Genomic DNA, 19238 nt, shown 5'->3' on the forward strand with positions numbered 1-19238 from the left:
GAGGCAGATGTGGTGCCAGATGTATGAAGCAGCACACAGGGCAGTCTCCTGCCCATGTCATGGTATGTGCTAAGAAATCATCTCATCTCAGCATCTTGGCATGAGAGAAAACTGAGACAAAGGCACGTGCCAAGCCAGGTCTTTTTAGTTATTTCCACAGTGGAAGAGATTTGCCCTTCTTCACAGGAAAATAAGTAAATATGACAGCACATCAAACTTTCCTGAGCCACGCTGCAGCCAAGCAGAGGGCACAGGTCGAGCCTCAGGACACAAAACGTTGCCAGTCTTGGAGCCTGCAGGGGAAGCCCCCGAGAGCCGGCATGGCCAGCGTCCAGCATGGGACAAGAATGGCTGGGGTCCGGCACAGCCGAGATGTGAAGGCACGTGTGGTCTCACAGGAGGGAGATAATTACAGGTCTCCAAGGCCCATCCTCCTGGACTGCCCTGATGGATCTAAGTGGCATCCACATCCATGACTTTCCAAAGATGTATTCAGTTTTGATTATAAAACCCAAACCCAATTCTTTGGCCCTGCAACATCCCAGTAATCCAGGCGGAGGCTGAGACCCGTGGCAGAGGGCACGAGGCTCTCCAGGGATGGGGAGAGACCCCAAAGGGAGCAGTGTCTCCCACCACAGCTGGCTCCTTCCACCCCAGAGTATGTCCTAGCACCCAGTACGTACACGCTGAGCACCCCCAAAGGACACACACAGACTACTTGAAATAAAAATAAACCAAGAACGGATTTAATACCTTTAAGTTGTCAAAGAACAACCCGAAGCCTTCTCTAAAACTCTGTCTTTTCCACTATACCCCAAAGAAAGGCTTTCAACTTGCCGCAACACAGGACTCTCAGGTAATAAAAGCAGCTAAAGCCAGATGGTGCTAAAAAGCCCAATTGCTCCCCGGCTCCCAAGGAAGGCAGCTACAGAAATAAACGGGTGATTCAGCCGCTTGAGACACTTGAGTGTAATGACTCTGACTCAACCCCCAAACACACCACTGGGAAAAATTAAAATCAAGTCAGTGATATGTAACTGTTTAATCCTTAGCAATGGCTTCCAGCGATGGTGCAGCTCTACCCAGGACATTGCTCTAAGGCCATGTGGTCCAGCTCGTAAATGCAAACTTTTTGCCGGGGACATGCTGCATACAACACAAAAGCAGACTCTGCTCCTGATACACGCTGCCAAAGTCCTCCCAGGCTTTGCCTGACCCACGTGCAGGACCCACAGGGCCGGCAGGAGGAAGGGACAGGCTCTGCTGGCTAGAAAGCCCTCAAAACACCTGAAAATCAAGCTGTGATAAGCAACTTCCACAAGTGTAAGCTTATCACTTCCACTGTCTTTCCTCTTCCCTTTAGTATCTTGACGCTTGCCTGTACAAGAACAGCTGTTAAGCGATTCACAGCAGCAGGAGTGTGTCATCTTCACCCAAATGATTCAACAGTCCTAACAATTGTGGGTATTATTTTTCTTAAATCTACTCCTTAATCCTATAATGCCATAAAATACCACTGAATCGGAGCTTAGCAGGATTCCAGAAAGGAACAGACTTTTTAAAGAGATAATGAGAACTCCACATTTATATAAGATAGGATTGAAAAGAGAGAATAGAGAAGACAGAACGTACCAGATGGGCAGATTATTTCATAGTTTTCCTTAATATGATTTCTTCAACCTGAAGCATCTGGTAATTCCACTATCAGAGATTAGATACTGGATAAAATGGACAGGCACACTGAACTAACACAGCAATTTTTATTTTCCTGCCACACACAGGAGGGGTTCCCATTAAATCATACATCACAGAATAAAAGAGAGGTGCATAAAATCTAGTATCAAAGCCAGGAATGTTAGCAGCCCCCAGGATCCCACGTAAACACGCTTCACTTTCAATGAAGAAAGCAACATGTCTTAAACTTCCCCTCCCCGCCAGTCTTCATAGGCAAGCGGAAAATGCTGTGAATTGATCAATAACAAAATTCACAGATCAGCTTTGTCCTTCACTGTTTTTGCAGAAAATTGAAGAAAATCTCTCTGGCTCATTTTTTGGAGATTTGTGTAGAAGTCCCGCAGTCTGCAGGCAGCGCCTTGGGTCCTTCTAATCTAGAAGCAGTAATTGTTTTCCAGAACACGCAAGAATCTCATCTTAAAGTCCAAAAACCTAATCAAGCAAGATAGAAATGTGCTGCCTATGCCCGTCTCATTAGGCAACTGTTCCACAGCAAGACATAAAAGAAGGCTCCTGGAACCAAAACACCAGTCCTCCCTCATTTCAGCCAAAGGGGCAGATTTCTCGCTCACCCGAAATCTTAACACCGTTAACCCGACTCACTCTAAAAGCGGATGACAAAGCACACCCAACCCAACCTTTCCTGCTCAGCAGAAGGCCAGGATCAGAAACATCAGTATTAATGAGATCAAGACTAAGGTCTTACAGGCACAGCTCCCTTATGGGATCAGTACCACACACAGCATCTCCTGTATCCATACTATTAGCAGCATTTTGGGGGGCATCAGTCTAGTACAAAGCCCAGTACTGCTCCAGTGGTGAAGAGCAGGGTAGACTTTCTACCTTCCAGTCTAGGCAAGCAACCTCATCTTTTAAGAAAAACGCTTAAATAAACAGCATTTTATTATCAAAACAACGGCGATAATCCAAACTAACAAAAAGAGATGCTGCAGTTCCCTGCATCAAGACCAGCAAGGTACCCTGCCCCCACTCCTGGGACAGCGCTCACCTTCTCCCAAGCACCATCTGTATTCAGCACCTCTTGGACCACCTTCTCCAAGGAAACTGACCTCTATCCTTCCTGCTGCCTCCGGGCAGCAACTCAGAAGGCCACCAGCTGGGACTCGTCATGCCTCCTCATTGCCAACATCTGCCTGCAAATCACTCCGAGCAGGGACACCTGCGCCTCTGAACCCTTAGTGATGCTGACCAGGAGGTGGAGGGAGCCTAATACAGAAAGATTACAAAATATGCCAGATTTCCCCTAAACTCCCCTTCGCTTTGGCCGCAGCCACAAAAAAAGGGGGCAGGAAAAGGACAAAGAGGTCTGATCCAGCATAGCTCAGCACTCAGGAGAGTGACACTTGACCATATTAATCTTTCTTTTTAAAAAGAGAAGACTAAAAGGAAAGAATACATGAGCAACAGCGGCTGCTAGGAACAGTTCAAGTCCATCAGCATTCTGGATGCTGAACAGTCTTCAGTTGAACCAAACAGGCTTCACTATTATATTTAAAACTAATACATGCTTTGTAATGCTTATCAGCTGGAGGGTTTTCAACAGTTTTTCCCCACTAATGCAGCAATTTCAAAACCATTCAGGCTAATTTCCTTTGACTTGAATCCATTTTAATCAGAGACCAGGATACTTGACTTAAATGGTTTGTATTAAACCCTTCATAAAATCAGCCATAAAATCGCATGCACAAAATAGCGAATGATCTTGAAGTCAGTAGAAAAAGCCAAAACTTTTCAAATCCTCCATCAAACTCAAGCCTATTTCACAACCAGACCAACTGCTCTCTTACAATACCGAGACAATTGATCCCTAAAAAAAAAAAAAAAGCAGCAATAACCAAAACATGTTACATGCTCCTGAAGTTTTTTATCTAGATAAAAGGCACTAAGTTATGCAGCTGCAGTCAGTGCCCACAAATTCTCTCTCCAAAGTATTAGCCCAGCTCCAAAATGGTGCATTTTTAATAAATTGCTGTGTCTGCTCCATCCTCTCCACCATCCTCCCATGAAATGATGGATAGTGGCACTGAGGAAGAATAAATGCAAACCTAAAAATGTCAGAATTAATCCTTCTCTTCCCCCAAAGATCTGAGAAAACATTACTTCTCAAATTAATTCTCACAAAGTAATGCTGGCTCTGCTAGAAGTCAGAGTTCTGGATGAGAAATGAAAATAAGAAGCTCAGGCTCAGGTAACTGCTAGAGAAGGTCTCACTTCAAGGATTTGTCATTGTAGCGGGATTTGCATATCATCTAGCCAAAGGTGCAATTTGTACCTGCAATTCATTCTGTCCAGACAAACTGTAGCAGCAGAATTGGAGGCTGGGCCGCCATTCCTTTGAAAACTCATCCAAATATTTCTGTTGTCAGTGGCTGACAGCCTTGGAAACTCTGAGTGGCTGCTTGAAATTCATGCAGCATGCAAAGAAGTGAAGAAACAAAAGCTCTCCATGCTCTCACATCCTTAACAATTTGCCAGTACGCTGGAGACAAGTAGCTGCATCCCCCTGCTGCATGATTTTCAGTCGTTTGCAGATGCCAGGCAATGGCTTTGTCACTGCCCTGATGACACAGGCATCGGACACATATCCTTTCAGAATCTAAATCTCTCTCAGCTCATTTTTTTATCAGGGAATTCACTCCAGGCCTAGACAAACTGACACCTTCCTATTTTGAGGAACACTCCACTGGCCATATCTAAAATTAACTTTTATAAAGATAAACTTAAGGCATGTCTTTTCTCATACTCCGAACAAAATGATGTGGCACCTCATTTAAAGTCTGTTCTTCTGTGGTGCTTAGCAGGTAAACATCACAATCATCTTAAAAGGTGATTCTGGAACCAGCAGAGGAAGGATGTTGGCACCTGAGCCATTCGACTCCCACCAAAGGCATCTGCACAGGTCCCCAACAGGAACCCCACAGCAGCATCCCAGGAGGAGGACCATGCTGGGAGAAGCTGGAGGGCAGCCGGACAGCCCCGGAGGTCTTGCAGGGACACGAAGGAGCTGACAAGTGGGGAGAGAGGGAGAAGCTTTGCACATATTTACAGGATAATTAACACCGAAGGCCAATAGCTCAGTGAACAGCCCTTTGCTGATGAAAGCAGATGCCAGCTTCTGATCGCATTACTACCACCCAAAATAACGTATTGCTTTAGGAAAATAAACAGCAAGAGAGAGAAGAGTGGGAAGAAATGCTCTTCCCCCGCCCCCCCGCCAATAAATCAGCTTTATGAACTGTTCTCAGTTTCAGCCAAACTACATCGGTGGCTCATTACTGAGCATGGTTCTGCGAACAATAAGGAGGGAAAAGCGAACAGTATCACATGAGAAAAGCAACCATCACTCCTGGCTCTCAGATGACGCTTCAACACGCGCACTCCTTCCAGGAGCAACAGGTACTTACTTGGTTGGACGATAATCTGGTATGGAACGATCCAGTGAAATTTTCTCACTGAGGTAGGAGTTGTAGCCATATTTCTCATGTGGTCCCTTTGCTTTCTCCTCCTCCTCAGGGGACAGGGTGGCTGGAAGCCCACCTTTACCACGTCCACCATAGCCTTCAATGAGACCAAGTGACTTGGACAGACCTCGAGAGAAAAAAAAAAACAGCAAACACCATCACTTAAAATTCATCGCTGTTATTTCCAAGCTATCAAAAAAACCAAAAATCTGAAAATTCAGGGTCTTTTGTTTTGGTTTTCTGAAAACATTTCAAATTTTAGTTCTTTGGCCCAATGCTTGAAGAAAAATGAGTTAAGTCTTGAAATTCCTCATGGCTCAGGCACACTGTTCCTGACAGCTCTGCCACCAGCTTGCAACTGATAACCTCTCCCAGGCAGTTGTGCATTTATTTAGCTTTTAAGAAGGTCATTTAGGCATCCTTCCCACCCTCAGAGAGGTAATTACACATAAAGTTAGATGTTCCCAGAAAAAGAATAAGTTGAGCCAGAATAAAAATAAAATAGGGTTGGTTAACTGCCAGCTGAACAAATTTTTGCTCAGTATGAACAGGGAACAACATACAAATATTATGGATTTAAAACCAATTTCCCCTCAAAGCTTTCTTCTTATCTTTTTAAGTATAGCATTCCCAGACCTTTATCAAGGGGAATTATTTATTTATATCTGCATAGCTGAAGGAAACAGGCAAAGTTCAAAACAAGCAGCACAAAAAGAGCTATATTGATGATTTGGTGGTGATTGCAGGAACCCAAGTTCATACTGATTATTTGTTATACAGGACACTTGAAATTTTAATGTTTTTCATTAGCAGAGACTCACACTCTTTCACAGAAACAACAGCAACAAAAAGATGGATGTTTTTGGTTTGGTTTTCAGTTTTATTGGTGGTGTTTGGGGGGGGTTGTAAATAAAGAAGACACCAGGGTATAAACCCCTTTGTTTAATGGCAGAGCCCTGACTCTGAAAGCAGAACGGACCGTCATCTCCACTGCTGCTTCAGAAGGGACGATGACCTCGAGGTCATGCACGATGAGCGTGGTCCAGCCCCCAAACCCACCACTTATTTCCACTGCCCTGGACAAAGCCCTGTCTGCCCATCTAGCAAAACAGATTTAAACAGCCTTTCCATCAAAAAGTAGCATTGCGTGGCAGTAAGGAAATCATCGGTGAATGTACATCACAGTTTGAAGCACACGAATAGGAATTATCATTATTATTATTCCTTCTGACAAGGAACCTCTAAACAGCCTTCCCTGCTAGGGAGCTTGTGGTGATGGAGCCCCTCTGACCATACTGGGCTTGGTCAGATTTTATCTGAGGACAATAATAACAAATTAACTGCCAGGAGCAGCTGGCTGGGATGCGGGGATGGATTAGCCATCCAAGCAGCCTTTTTCCATCCCTAGGCTCTGCAACAGCCAGAGGAGCAAGTCAAAGATGGGAAAGCTGAACCTTTCTGGCCTGCAGAAGGCCAGATCACTCTGGGAACCCCCTAGCCCCAAAAGGCTGGAGGGACACGGTTCAGCGTTCAGCTTGCTTACGGAGAGAAGATACACCAATTTCATTGCAGACATAGGCTCCAACAGAATTACAACAGTATTTAAAAAAAAAAAAAAATTCTCATGGAGAGACAATTCTTCTCAAAATGTCTTTTTCTTTATCAAAATCAGACCTTTCTACCCCAGACCAGTGCAGCTGTTGATGCATATATTTCCTTTAGGGTACCCTAGATCGTGCCGCTTGTTACCCAGAAAGGCAAAACAGCTTCCTCAGTTCATGAGCTGAGAGGTTTGTACCCCTATAACAGAGACACATTCTAACAGAAATTCACTTCCTAATTTTAATTCCTTCTTCACCTTCCCCATGAAATGTTTCCACCAAAATCCGTACCACATGCGTACTGTCTGCCAGTGCCAGTTCTCAGCCAGACACACGGTGCCGCAGAGCTATGAGCTCCTCCTGCAGCATGGAGCACGCTCACACCCCTACCATAGGCACCCTCAGGATCTACCAGTTTGCTTTTAAAGCTTCATTTTCCCTTTCTTCCTTCATTTCAACACATTTCTCACTTCCCCAGTGCTTTTGCTATTGCTGCTTTGAATCTACACATCTGTCAGAAGGGCTGAAGTGGGAAGTTTCTGAGCTGGGTTAGGGCTGGCAGAGGCTCTGCGGACCGCGGACCTTGGTGCTGGGCAGCAGCACCTGGGGGTCCCGCTCAGTGGGGTACCCAAACCACCGACATCACGGCACCTTGCTCCATTTAAAGCAGGTTTAAAAACCACAAGCTCGGGTTATTACCAACAGGCTGTGACTGCTTAACTCAGACAGCCGAAGCAGCACCTTCTCCCAGAGCTCCGCACTTGAAGTCAACAGGGAAGGACTGGTCCCTCCAAGGCTCGTTCATCCACCACAGGGTCTGAATCTGTCTCTTACCTCTGCCTCAGCTACGGTAACTGGGCTCCCGGCTACAGCATCTCGATAAAGTACCTGCAACTAGAGATGAGGAATCCAGCTCTCCATGTTCAAACTACCCACAACTACAGGAATGAGCTACACCAGCCTCTTCCACGCTGCTCAGCCTGCTGAACCTGAGCTGGTATTAGCAGCAGCCAGAGATACTGGGAGCAAGGATGTATCTGCCAAGCAATTCAGCTGGCTGCACTGAAATTGCAGACTGGGTGTACTCTGCAGCCAAACCTCCAACCCTCACCCACCAGCAAGGCAGACTGGGGAGAGCAGGCTGCGAGCTGCCAGCCAGCACAAGGACATCGTTACTCGCCCATCTGTGGACTTATTACGGAACAGAGATACACAAGGGGATGGTGCACACACCGTCTCTCCCAAAATACAGTCACGACATGGGCAGAGCCAACAGGGACCCATCCGTGCCCCCAGTGCCCTTGGCTGTCGCAAGGTAGCAGCTCTGCTGTGACAAGGCAAAATGAAGGTCCTGCTGAAACGAAGCCTCTCTGTTGACCACAGAAGCACCAGAGAAATGCCAAGGCATGACTTACATTCAGCAGATCTGACTGAAAAGCTTTTAATGCCATTAGCTGCTTTATTCCAAGACCATAAACACAACAACTAGGCACACACAAACACACCCCAGGACGCACTTCTCTCTCCTCACCGAGTACACTCCCTTATTTCTGCATATGAACTTCTCGGTCCTCCTACTACTATAGACGCTCTCTCAGTAAGTACCGATCAATCCGTGTCATTTACCCAAAGGAATTAGTGAAGGTGATGGATCCATAGGTGCTGGGCAGGGCACTACCGTGAAACCATCACCCTCGCGTTTGGTGCCAGCCAGGCCAGCAAACACACCCGCAGGGCCAGTCACAGAGACCTCGAGCACCCCCAGGTGCGATGTGACACGGACGATCTCCGTGTCTGACCCTGTGCTGGTTAAACATTTCATCCTCCAGCTCGGGCTGTCAGAAGAGTTCATCTGTGCAGCTGGGGTGTCACTTTGGTGTACAGCACTTGGAAGCAAGATTCAAGTAATGTTTGGCAAGAAAGATAATTCATGCCAAACAGAAGAGGAAGAAATCGGCTTCCAACTGGCTGAAAGATGCCTCAGGAGAAGCAGGACTGAAAACAAACGGTTACAGCAGACTCTCGCCCAGTCAGTTCGTTCTTCCATTTCCTTTTATTTGCCCCAATTTAGGGCTGTACAAAAAAAAAAGGATGCATTTCTGTAAGCTTGAGATGCCTTTGCTATAACTTCAGAAAATACCCCCAGCCCGGCCCCTGTGGTCCCTTCAGCCAGGCAGGAACCCAAGGGAAGCTCCTGCTCAGCAGGGAGGTCCCGGGGCTTCACATTAACCCCCGTTTGGGGGCACAGAGACACCCACACACTTCCCAAGCCTAAGTAAGGGCTCACCTGATCTCCAGATCACCTCTCCCAGTCCCTGCAGCGGGGCCCTGGCCCACGGCATGAGCAGAGAGCTACAGCCTGCAGTTTTCCAGAGACAGCACATACAGGCTTCCCTTCATCTTCTGTCTGCCCTCCACAGCCTGCAGGGAAATGCCATTTGGGTCTCAAAGGACAAGCAATCTCTCATATTGTGTCCACTGCAAATGAATGATTAAGTGCCTCTGGTGGCACAGGAGCAGAAAGGGGACATCCCCTCTGAAGCCACTGGTTCCCCACCACAACCATCCAGGGCTGGTTTCCAGCAGAGCCTTCTGCTGTGGCCTCTTACTAGGATGTGCTTGTAGCATCTTCACATCTTGAAACCTCTGGCCCTTTTCCAAACTTGCTCAAAATTGGCGCAGAAGAGCCAGAAGTTACACACAGAGGCACACCAAGCAAGGAAGAGCACGAGCATGACCCCATCAGCTTGTTTCCTTAAAGAATGAGGCTAAAAAATGAAGAGTCAGAAGTGTTCCCAGGTCACAGACCAAATCCTTTCTCATTCTGGGCAGGCACCAAAGCAGCAGCGCTGAACCGCTGCCAAAGCAGCCTCTCCTGATGCCTGCTCCATCCTATCTATCGCAATCAACAGCACTAATCCCCAACACAAAAAGCTTGTTCTTTGGAGTGAATTCACTCCCCGGTGAATTTTTCAAGCTCATGAGATGGTAATCGGCTGCATCAAGATTAGATGTTCAGTGTAGATCAGAGTTCTAAACATTTCGGAGCTTTGCTCATCCTTAAACCACATTCACCCAACAAGTACCTTAGAAAAGAAACGAGGATTTTTTTTAACTTTTTTTTCAGAATCTCCTATCACATCTGAACTTTGGGACAAAAGGAGCATTTTGCTCTTTATATTGCAGGAAAAGAAAGAAAAAAAAGACACTACCTAGAGCTGCTAAGATCTGAGCCACTCCTGCTGAAATGGCCAGACAACAGATCCCCTGGGGACCCAAAAAGAGTTGGTTTTCTTCAAGATGATAAAAAAATTTAATCTCTACAGCAAAAGTATTCCCAGGCTGAGTACGGTTATAGTAAATATATTAGTCTCTCCTTAAACTGGCAGTATAATTCTTGAGGAGACAGGAGTTTTCTAGGGTTGAGAAAACCTTTGGTAAAATACAACATAACGGGATACACAGGCTTCATTTCTACAGCACCAGCCAAACAGGCTCCCAGGCAGCAGGCGTGGTGGAAAAGAATTCTGCTGCTACATGTCAGCCCAGATGAAGGACAGCATCAACCCCATCGCGACAAACCTCGGCCAAAGAAACCTCTAAGGCTAGGGAAGAGCATCTGGAATTGAAAGGCATTTCTGAGAAACAGGGGTCCTGAGCCTTAACACCGAGGGAGGAGGAGGGAAAAGAACAGGAGGAAATAATATAGAAAAGATTTCTGGAAAAGCAGATGTTTTAATCGCATCCTTATTTGTTCATGTCACCCTGCTGCACGAGTTAGAGAGTACGTAGGGCTCGGATTGAAAGGCAGATTGCTACAGGGAAGAGGAACACGAAGGCTTCCTTCTCGAGAATAAATAATCAACACTGAAACGGTATTGAAAAATAAGGGAAGCATAAAGAGAAAATTAAAGTAGATTTCTTTGAAAAGTACAGCTCTTACTAAGCTAAGCACCAGGGATCTCCCAGCCCAAACGGCTCTTCTAGGGATGTGTGCTGCTTGCTGCACTTCAGCCAGAGATTTCAAGGCTAACGTGAAATATCTGACTCAGGGAAAAAAAAAAAAAAAAAACAAAACCAATGAAGTAAATGAGCCTAATACACGCCGTGTGTTATGCTGCAGACATCGCCTCTGCGCGACCTCGCAGTGAAGATGGAAAGAGAGGATACAACAGCCAGGCTTTTAGGAGTATTTTATGAGAAACTACAATAGATACCGAAGGGCGAAATGCCATAGGTAACGCTAGAAATTATGGAAAACTGCTGAAGTTTTTAGTGTTGTCCTGCTGATTGCTGCAAATACAGACTATTAAAGGGAGGACTCATTAACGAAAAGGGCAATTAGCAGACTAAGAGGCACCAATTTTCCTTTGCAGCTTTGGTGGAATCGAGACCTGGGATTTTCTCTTTTCTCCGTGCAGCAGCTTTTACACAATTTTTACCCAGTCTCTGCTCAGACCTTTTGTTTGTTAGACTAAACAGTGCAAGTTCCTCTGACTACAGGTTTACACCTATGCAACATGCAACCACGCACTGTTAAAGAGCTATGGAAATCGTCTCGGAACTACCTAATGGAACCGGCTCTGGCAGCTTCCTTTGCTCCCGCTGCCTCCCCAGGCATCCTTACACTCTTGCAAAGGAAACCAGAAATAGTGGTAAAGGGATTAGAAGAAAAAGAGATCACTTTCTTAGGTTAAAAAGAAAACTAAGCCAAATATTTTTTTTTTATTATGATTATTAACTTAAATACTAGAATCCAGTGGAAAATATACAATTTCATTCAGTGTACATGCTAGGTATGTTTTTCACAGGGCTGATCACTTATCAAAAGCCAGTACGTCCCCAAAACCAGGTGCTGCAGTGGGCTTCCAACAAACCCCCCTTACTAAAGGATTAATGCCACCACCTTCCATTGGGACAGTACTTTCCTAGTGCACTTTTAGCTGACCTGAACACCTCCTTCTCTGCAAGGATCCAGCAGAGCTGTTTGCTGTCCTTTGCCATGCAAAGGATTTGTTGGTTCAAAATACTACGACTGGCAACAGATGATTTCAAGAAAGTTTCATGCCTCTGGCTTCACGCTGAATGCCAGATGTGAACTCAAAAAAAGCAGCAGACGAATGCTGCTGCGCCCATGCTTGGCAAGCAGGGGATTTAGCCAGGCACAGACCAACTGACAATAGAGCATATTTCACCTGTAACCCAACATATTTCATCTCTAAAAAAAGCTCCTGTGTATGTAAAATGATTTGAATAATTCTCACTAAGATGAATTTGTCCAACAGACCATTAAGATTTCACTGAAATACTTGTGACAGGTGGGTGTGTGAGAATTGTACACGTTTTCCTGCAGCCCAGCCATGGGCAGAACTCCTCAGTATTAAATATATTAAATATAAATATATTTAAGGATAGATTAGATGAACACCTGTGTCAAGGATGATTTAAGCACAGCTGCGCTTACACCATTATCAGAACAGTCAGACAACATCAAGGCTTCTTCCTACCTTGCACTCTATGGAAAGGATGGGAGAAGAGAACAGGCACACTGCATGGAGTCTGAAGACTCGTTTGAAGTGTTTTAACATAAATATACACTTATACACATATATATGTACATACATACACACACATATTCAGAACTGAAGTTTTCTTATCTATATGGAAATACAGAGAAATTACCTTCAGAGCCAGAGGGAGGATCAGCACATTGCAAGGAGAACACAGACAGCAGGAGAATTTCAAAGCCAGTCTCACCCTGTTTAGGCCATTACACCACCAAGTTCTGGTTCCAAGCGATAATTTCCCGATCAAAATTCACCTCAGGCACAAAATAACAGAAGGCCTACAACTGGCTGAAGCTGTTTAGTTTGCAGGAATTATTCAGTTAATTCTAAGACCTGGAACTAGTAGAAAAGCTTGGATGTAGATCTATGCTCCCCAAAAGTCTGAAGATGTTAGCGTCTACCATTCTGCTTCATATTTCTAGAATAACTTGCGGAAGAAAAGACAGGATGGAGCAACAGAACTGGTTTAGAGTCAAAAAACCGTAGGCTAGGAAAAGCTCTTTGCAGCTCAGCAGGGAGAACAGGCAGTGCTTCAATGGGAGTCTTAATGTATAGACATCTTGTTCAGATACAAAAGATTGAAGGTGATTTATATCCCAGGGAAAACCCTGGACACATGCAAAGCATTCCTGGCAATTTAATTAGAGCAACGCTCTTCCCAAGTGTGCACGACAAAAGACCCCGGGAGATGCCCTGATGCTGGGAGCTCCCCCTTTCAAATAAGAAATTATAATCAAGAGGCTGACGGCTTACATTTGTGAAAGGTTTGTCTCAAAATGACCAATTACACCCTGCCACCCTCAGCAGGGAACAGACACGGCTCCCCCGTGCTCTGCCCCCCTTCACCACAGTGTTCAGCAGCTGGTGTCCGCACCCCACAGCATCCCTGCATCAACCGCGGGAAAGGGGACCCTGGTGACTGCTACGCAGTGCATTGTGCTTCTGGGGATGAAATATGCTGTCATGAGCCACATCGTTACACCAGCGGGTGCAAGACACATGCGTTGTAAAGACAAATATATATATATGTATTTCGCAGGCAAGGCATTGATGTATTTGAGGCAGTTGCCAAGTAATGGAGTGACATATGCAGCACCAGCAGCTGACTTGCAATTCCAGACAGTAGACTTGGATCTGCGAGGGGGATGGATGAAGTCTATTTGCAGAAAAGGTAACGAATGTGTTGTAGCAATCCCACATGCACGTTATGACACAAATAGAAATCTGTATCTCTGACTAACATATGGGACCATCATATTCTGGAAATACCTGTGTTACTGAGTGCAGAGAAGGGGGGAAGCAAAAGGTAGTAGATCACAATGCATAACGAAAAGGAAAATTGGGTTCCAGAATATCACTAAGATAATTTATCGAGACGGCTGACTCCAGGCACACTGCATCCACGTTCAAGATGTTGAACTCGAGAGATCACTTTATTAAGCCCTGCCTAAGACCTGCTTTCAAGGATTCAGTCTTGCTGGGACTTGCTGGGACTCAGGCACAATCATTTCCCCACCAACACACAGCAACATATTTCCATGAAGTGTTTAGAACAGTCTGAAGCCATCTTCACACTGTTATTTTATATTGGCATAAAACATCACAAAGAACCGTCATGCCCAGGCAACAGTAAGAAAGCAAATATTCTCAGAGAGGGTAGAGGGAAAATAATCTATAGAACATCCAGCATGACCAGATACAAGTAACGAGACCTAACTGGAGAGAGAACAGATGCCCAACAGAGCAGAGCAGGTCTGCCCCAGCACAGCCCAGCATCCCGGGACACGCAGCTGGATTCAGAGGCAATACAGCTAGATCCGTACGGCTGAAACGCACCCTCTTGGTGAGGCACTCCAGCATCAGTGATCCAGGTTCAATTTCTTTCAAGGATCCTTACCTCCACCAGTGGTCACTTAAGTGGCTGCCAACAAGATGCTCCACAAGCCTCTCCCACCAGGCCTGTCTGGCCTTTTTCCCCTCTTAAGACCAGACTCATCCCACACGAGCAGGGCTGGCTGCTCCACCACCTGGAGCATACACCTGCCATACACCTGGGAGCCACCTGCTGAAGCTCCAGGGCCAGTGGTGGGCTCCGGGGCCAGCGGGGTGGCTCCGGGCACGCAGCTGCTGCTGTGGGTGCTCTGAGAGAGGGGGATGCTCTGTACAGGAGCAAAACATCACAGCTTCTCTTCACGTTGACAGCAGCAAGGTTAAAGAGCAAGACTAAAAGCTTTGTCCAGCAATACATCTGCTACGAGGTAACATACAGCCATCTAAAAACTGATGAAGTATCATAAGAAGAGTCTGTATTAGTGGCGTACCAACGTAATATAACACAAACCATGGCAGGACTTCACATTAAACATCTGACATTGTTCCAGTAACTTTGAAGATCAATTCAGGGTGCGTCACCATTCAAAAGAAAGCCAAGGTCCCTGGTCCACGCACCTGATGGGGTATTGATTCAGCAAACACCTAAGTGCCAGCTCTGCACTTGATGGACCTTCCCGAAGCACCCGAGCTGTTCCCACACACACTGACTCCGTCCCTACCAGATAGCTCAGGGCCCAGGAGCTTGAATGAGAAAGGCCAAGGGCAAAAGCAATCGTGCATATTTATGCTGGTCAGCCATGAGCCCGTTTGGGTGATGAATTAAGCAATTGTCTGCAGCTTTATTTTTAGAAGGTAGACTGCAATTCAAGCAAGTAAAACTATCTTCCTTTCCTGTTTGAGTAGCCTGGAAATCAGTCTGGCAGGACACGTGCCTATGTGCAGGACCGGCTCAGAGAAGATGGCAGGAGCAGCTCTTCTGCCCGGAGAAGTTCTAGATGCTCCATCACTGAAAGCGTTCAAGGTCAGGTTGGATGGGGCTTTGAGCAACCGCTGGAACTAGATGATCATTAATCCAACACAAACCGCTCCATGATTCTGTAAGTCTGCACTGAGATCTCCTTATTTGAGATCCAGCCCAAGCATCAGAAAGCACAAAGGCAAATTAGGATATATTGCTCATTATAACCTCTTCTTTAGTACAGGCAGTTTAAGAAGTTCCCAAACTCTTCTGTCCTCAGCAGCAAAACACCGCCCCTCTTGTTTGCACCAATGCAGTGACTTGTGGGGCCATTCTGCAAATTATTTATCCCCAGGTAGTTGCTCCTTCCAGCCACTGCCAGAAACCCAGGGTCAGACTAACGGTTGTTCGACTCCACATTGCTGTGTTCATGCTCCAGTGTAAAATTTAACTTCTTTAGGTAATGCAGTCCATTCCCACCCCCATCACAGTTCTTTTGCATCCCGGCAGAGCTGCCGCTTGGGCACACTACAGGGATGCTGAGCTTCAGTGCCAGCACAGGACTACACAGCCCAAGGTGGGGAAACAAGAATTTCTTAAAACCACCTTGCCCCCAGAGAAACCATGACTAGAGTTACACCAGCAGGGATGGGACTGCCCCGGGAACAGGAGCAGAACCACAGGAACAAGTGTGGAAACAGGAAGAGAACAGAACCCACAAAACCACAAGCCAATGTTGTTTAAACCCCATTCAAAGGTTAAAAATAATGTTTTGCACTTTTATTTTCAAAAGGAATCTGTTATTTCCAGATTGTGTTTCTATAACAAGCTGTTAGTGTTTATGGTTTCTTTTAATGCATATTCTTGTTTTCCTTTTCGTAAAACATTTCCTCTCTCTATAGATTAGCCTGTTGGAAAGGCATAAAACGTTGCAATTTGGTAAGAAAAGAAAAGAAGAGATACCACACTATAACTATAGTGCAGATATCATAAACACAGAGCTGGCTACTCCGCTCTGGGCTGTATGGTTACGTGACAGGTTACATGTTCAGCACACGGGCTGTGTACACGGCACCTCCTCTGCAGAGCTACTGGGAGCCAGGGAACAGGAAACAGCAGAAAACTGGAGACTGTCACCAAAGCGCTGTACCAGGTCAGGCTCTAAAACCTTACAGAGGTTGACCAGGGCAACCAAGAGCTCCCTCCTCCTCCCCTTGCTCCCACTCCTGAAGCGTGGGGGGCAAAGGAGGCGAGCACGGGTGGTATTTTTAACCCATGGCCCCAAGCAGAGCCACACCACTAAGACAAGATGCTAAAAACGTTGGGAATCAGTGGACAGAAAAAAAAAGGGCACGTGGGACTGTACCCTGAGAAACAGCACTTTTCAGAGGGGTCCTCAGTGGGCTTCCAAGTGTCTCTACCGGGGCCCTTCGATCCGTATTATTCCTCCCTGGGCTACCCTAAACCCGCTCATTAAGCTACTCTTTAAAGACCAACACATTAGGGAAGGGATGAAATAGCCCACAATGGGCTTTCCCAAAAGATGAACGAACATCTTGAAGCCAACATGTAAATATTATGTTAATGTAGCTGCAGAAAGGAAACTCAAGAGTTAAAACATGCATCTTAGCATGTGTGTACATGCTTCTTCCTGCTAACTGCATTTTACTGAGCTGAGGACCTACTAGTTACTTTTTAAGGTCAGGAAAGTCTATTTTACAGGGTTTTGCTTAGTGCACTTAATTCCTTTTATAATACTTGTTCTGGCTGTGCTCAGCTGCTATTCTCGCTCAGAGACTGAACCAATCTGTTGCTGGTTTACTGGCATGCGTTCAGCGCTCTCAGACATGCGGGACACCCCAGAGAGCGCTTTTGCTCTTCAAATTTCTTCCCATCTGTCTGTGCTTTGCAAATAGGTCATAGAGGTGACACACAATGACTTGCAACATCTAAGGACAGAAATAAAGATGTTAATTTAGTTATCAGAGAGAAATTCTCCACTGCAATGCTTTTATTCTTGTACACATCGACATTCTCCAACCACATCCCTACATTCTCCAACCATATCCACTATTAAAGGATCCAAAATGTTTTATGTAATATATGTATTACTGTAACGAACATACGAGCACAATAGGTACCTCTTAAGATAAAAATATGGAATTCATCTAGCACGTCTAGGTCTCTATATGAAGGCAGAGCCCTGTTTAAGTTCAAGTACTTTGCTACCAAACCCAAGTTACTGAACTTGGTCAAACTATTCAAGTGCTTAAGTAAAGCATAAGTGTAAATGCTTTGCCAGACAGGGGTCTCGAGGAAGGAGAACTGGAGCTTTCTCTCTACCATCAATGCAAATTTATGAATGGTTATGTCGTACAGCATCGGAAGCAATTCCTAAGAGGCCACAGATCTGTGACTATTTAACTTTGTGTTTCTATAGAGAGCCTCTGATGGCAGGCACTAAGTACTTTAAAAACATAATTAATGCTCAGAGCACTCCTGAGAGGGAGCTAAATATATGACTCAGATTTTAAGCTACCTGAAGTAGGACTGTCCTTGTTCTTTACATAAAACACTTGGTACAACAGGGTCTTGGTCCCATTGTGTTTGGTGCTCCAAGAGAACACAAGAGAAAATATACCTGACTGCTTTTCTAGATGGTCAAAGAAAACAATTTGCCCAACCTAGCCTTAGCCTAAGCTAATTGGTCCAGACTTGTTGGGATGTACCTCACAACTGCTCAAACAGTGCGTTATATCTTCTTCTTGCTCCTCCACCTATCTAGGGAGGAATGCAATTAACACCCACCTGGAAAAGCCTGCCCTCTTCACCCTTAAGCAGATTAAAGGACTTAAGGGGTGGGGGGGGTGGGGAAAGGTGGTTGTACAATACTCAGGGTCACCAACCTCATTTAGCAGCTCCTTGCCTTTCCAGTTCAGGAATCAGATTCCCAGTGGAAAATGCAGCTGCGATGGACATTGAGCGGCCAGATCCCCAGCCCCATCTTTTCACTGCTCAAGCAGGTCCTGGAAATGCTGTGGAAAAGATGCCCTAAAAAGATGCTCTTCCTCAGGAAAGGAGAGTATTGCTTACAGTCTCCAAAATGGTTACAAAGCCAAAGGTCACAGCAAGGAATGAAAACCAGGCCTTACTGGGAGCTCAGGGTAGACAAAGGGAGCTTGGGACACAAGCTGCAAACCCCTTTCTCTAGCAGGACAGGGTCACAGTCTCCCCAGACTCACACAAGGGCTGAAAGGGATTGTTTCTTTTCCACCACTCTCTCCCAAAGCCATCCGTACAGGATCTGCTACCTTTTTCCTTCCCGTTCGCCACGACAAAGCCTCCCACACACCTCGAGTTTGCAGAGATTGCATTCTCCTTGGGGAAATTATTTATTTATGAGCAAAACACAGCACCCGCTTCAGATGCAGGTCAAGAGAAAAAACAGAAGCATTACATTCATTTCTCCATATTTACTTATTAAGGATATACCACCTTTTGACAACACCCGAGAGCAAGTTGGATCTACAATTCAAAGAGAATAAGAAATGTCAAGCAGGAAGCAAGGAAAGACAGGCAGAGCAGGGACTCGCTCTCTCAACTCATCTTTGGGGATTCAATTTTTAGTTTACAGTACACACTCTCAAAGTGGAACGTGGTAGACTGAAGTATTGTAAGCACTTGTTCTTCAGTGCTGCTTTTCCAGTGCAGTTTTCCATCATGCCAGATGTTCACATCTTTGCTTCCCTGCGACCACCAGGAACTGCTACGATCACCCTGCGCGCATGGTCCTCCTTCAGCCTCCATGGAAGTGGCTTTCCAGACCACAGCCCTGGATCCCCACCCACAACCCCTACCCTCTGCACCACCCAGCCCTTCCTTTCCCTTTTCCTACACTTTCCATACTACAATCCACCCCTCAGCTCAGGCACCTCACTCCTACACGTGTTCAAGGACCTCAGAAACACCCTCCAGTGACACGAGAATGCTGAAGCACCTTCTTTCTACCAGAGAGGGGAATATTGGTGTTTGTTACTACTAAAGCATCTAGTGGCTGACAGCA

The 19238-nt window shown here is 45.8% G+C and overlaps 1 protein-coding gene across 1 annotated transcript in view; it reads right to left on the reverse strand.

The window, feature by feature from the left end:
• GALNT17 (polypeptide N-acetylgalactosaminyltransferase 17) overlaps window positions 1–19238 on the reverse strand; it is a 213684-nt gene that overhangs the window by 153597 nt on the left and 40849 nt on the right. The window contains exon 2 of the mRNA XM_080398856.1: window positions 5160–5343. Coding sequence (XP_080254982.1) covers window positions 5160–5343 — 184 coding nt within the window. The remainder of the gene's footprint in view (window positions 1–5159; window positions 5344–19238) is intronic.

The sequence above is a fragment of the Falco punctatus genome (genome assembly GCF_963210335.1).
Source record: "Falco punctatus genome assembly, chromosome: 1".
Taxonomy (NCBI): domain Eukaryota; kingdom Metazoa; phylum Chordata; class Aves; order Falconiformes; family Falconidae; genus Falco; species Falco punctatus.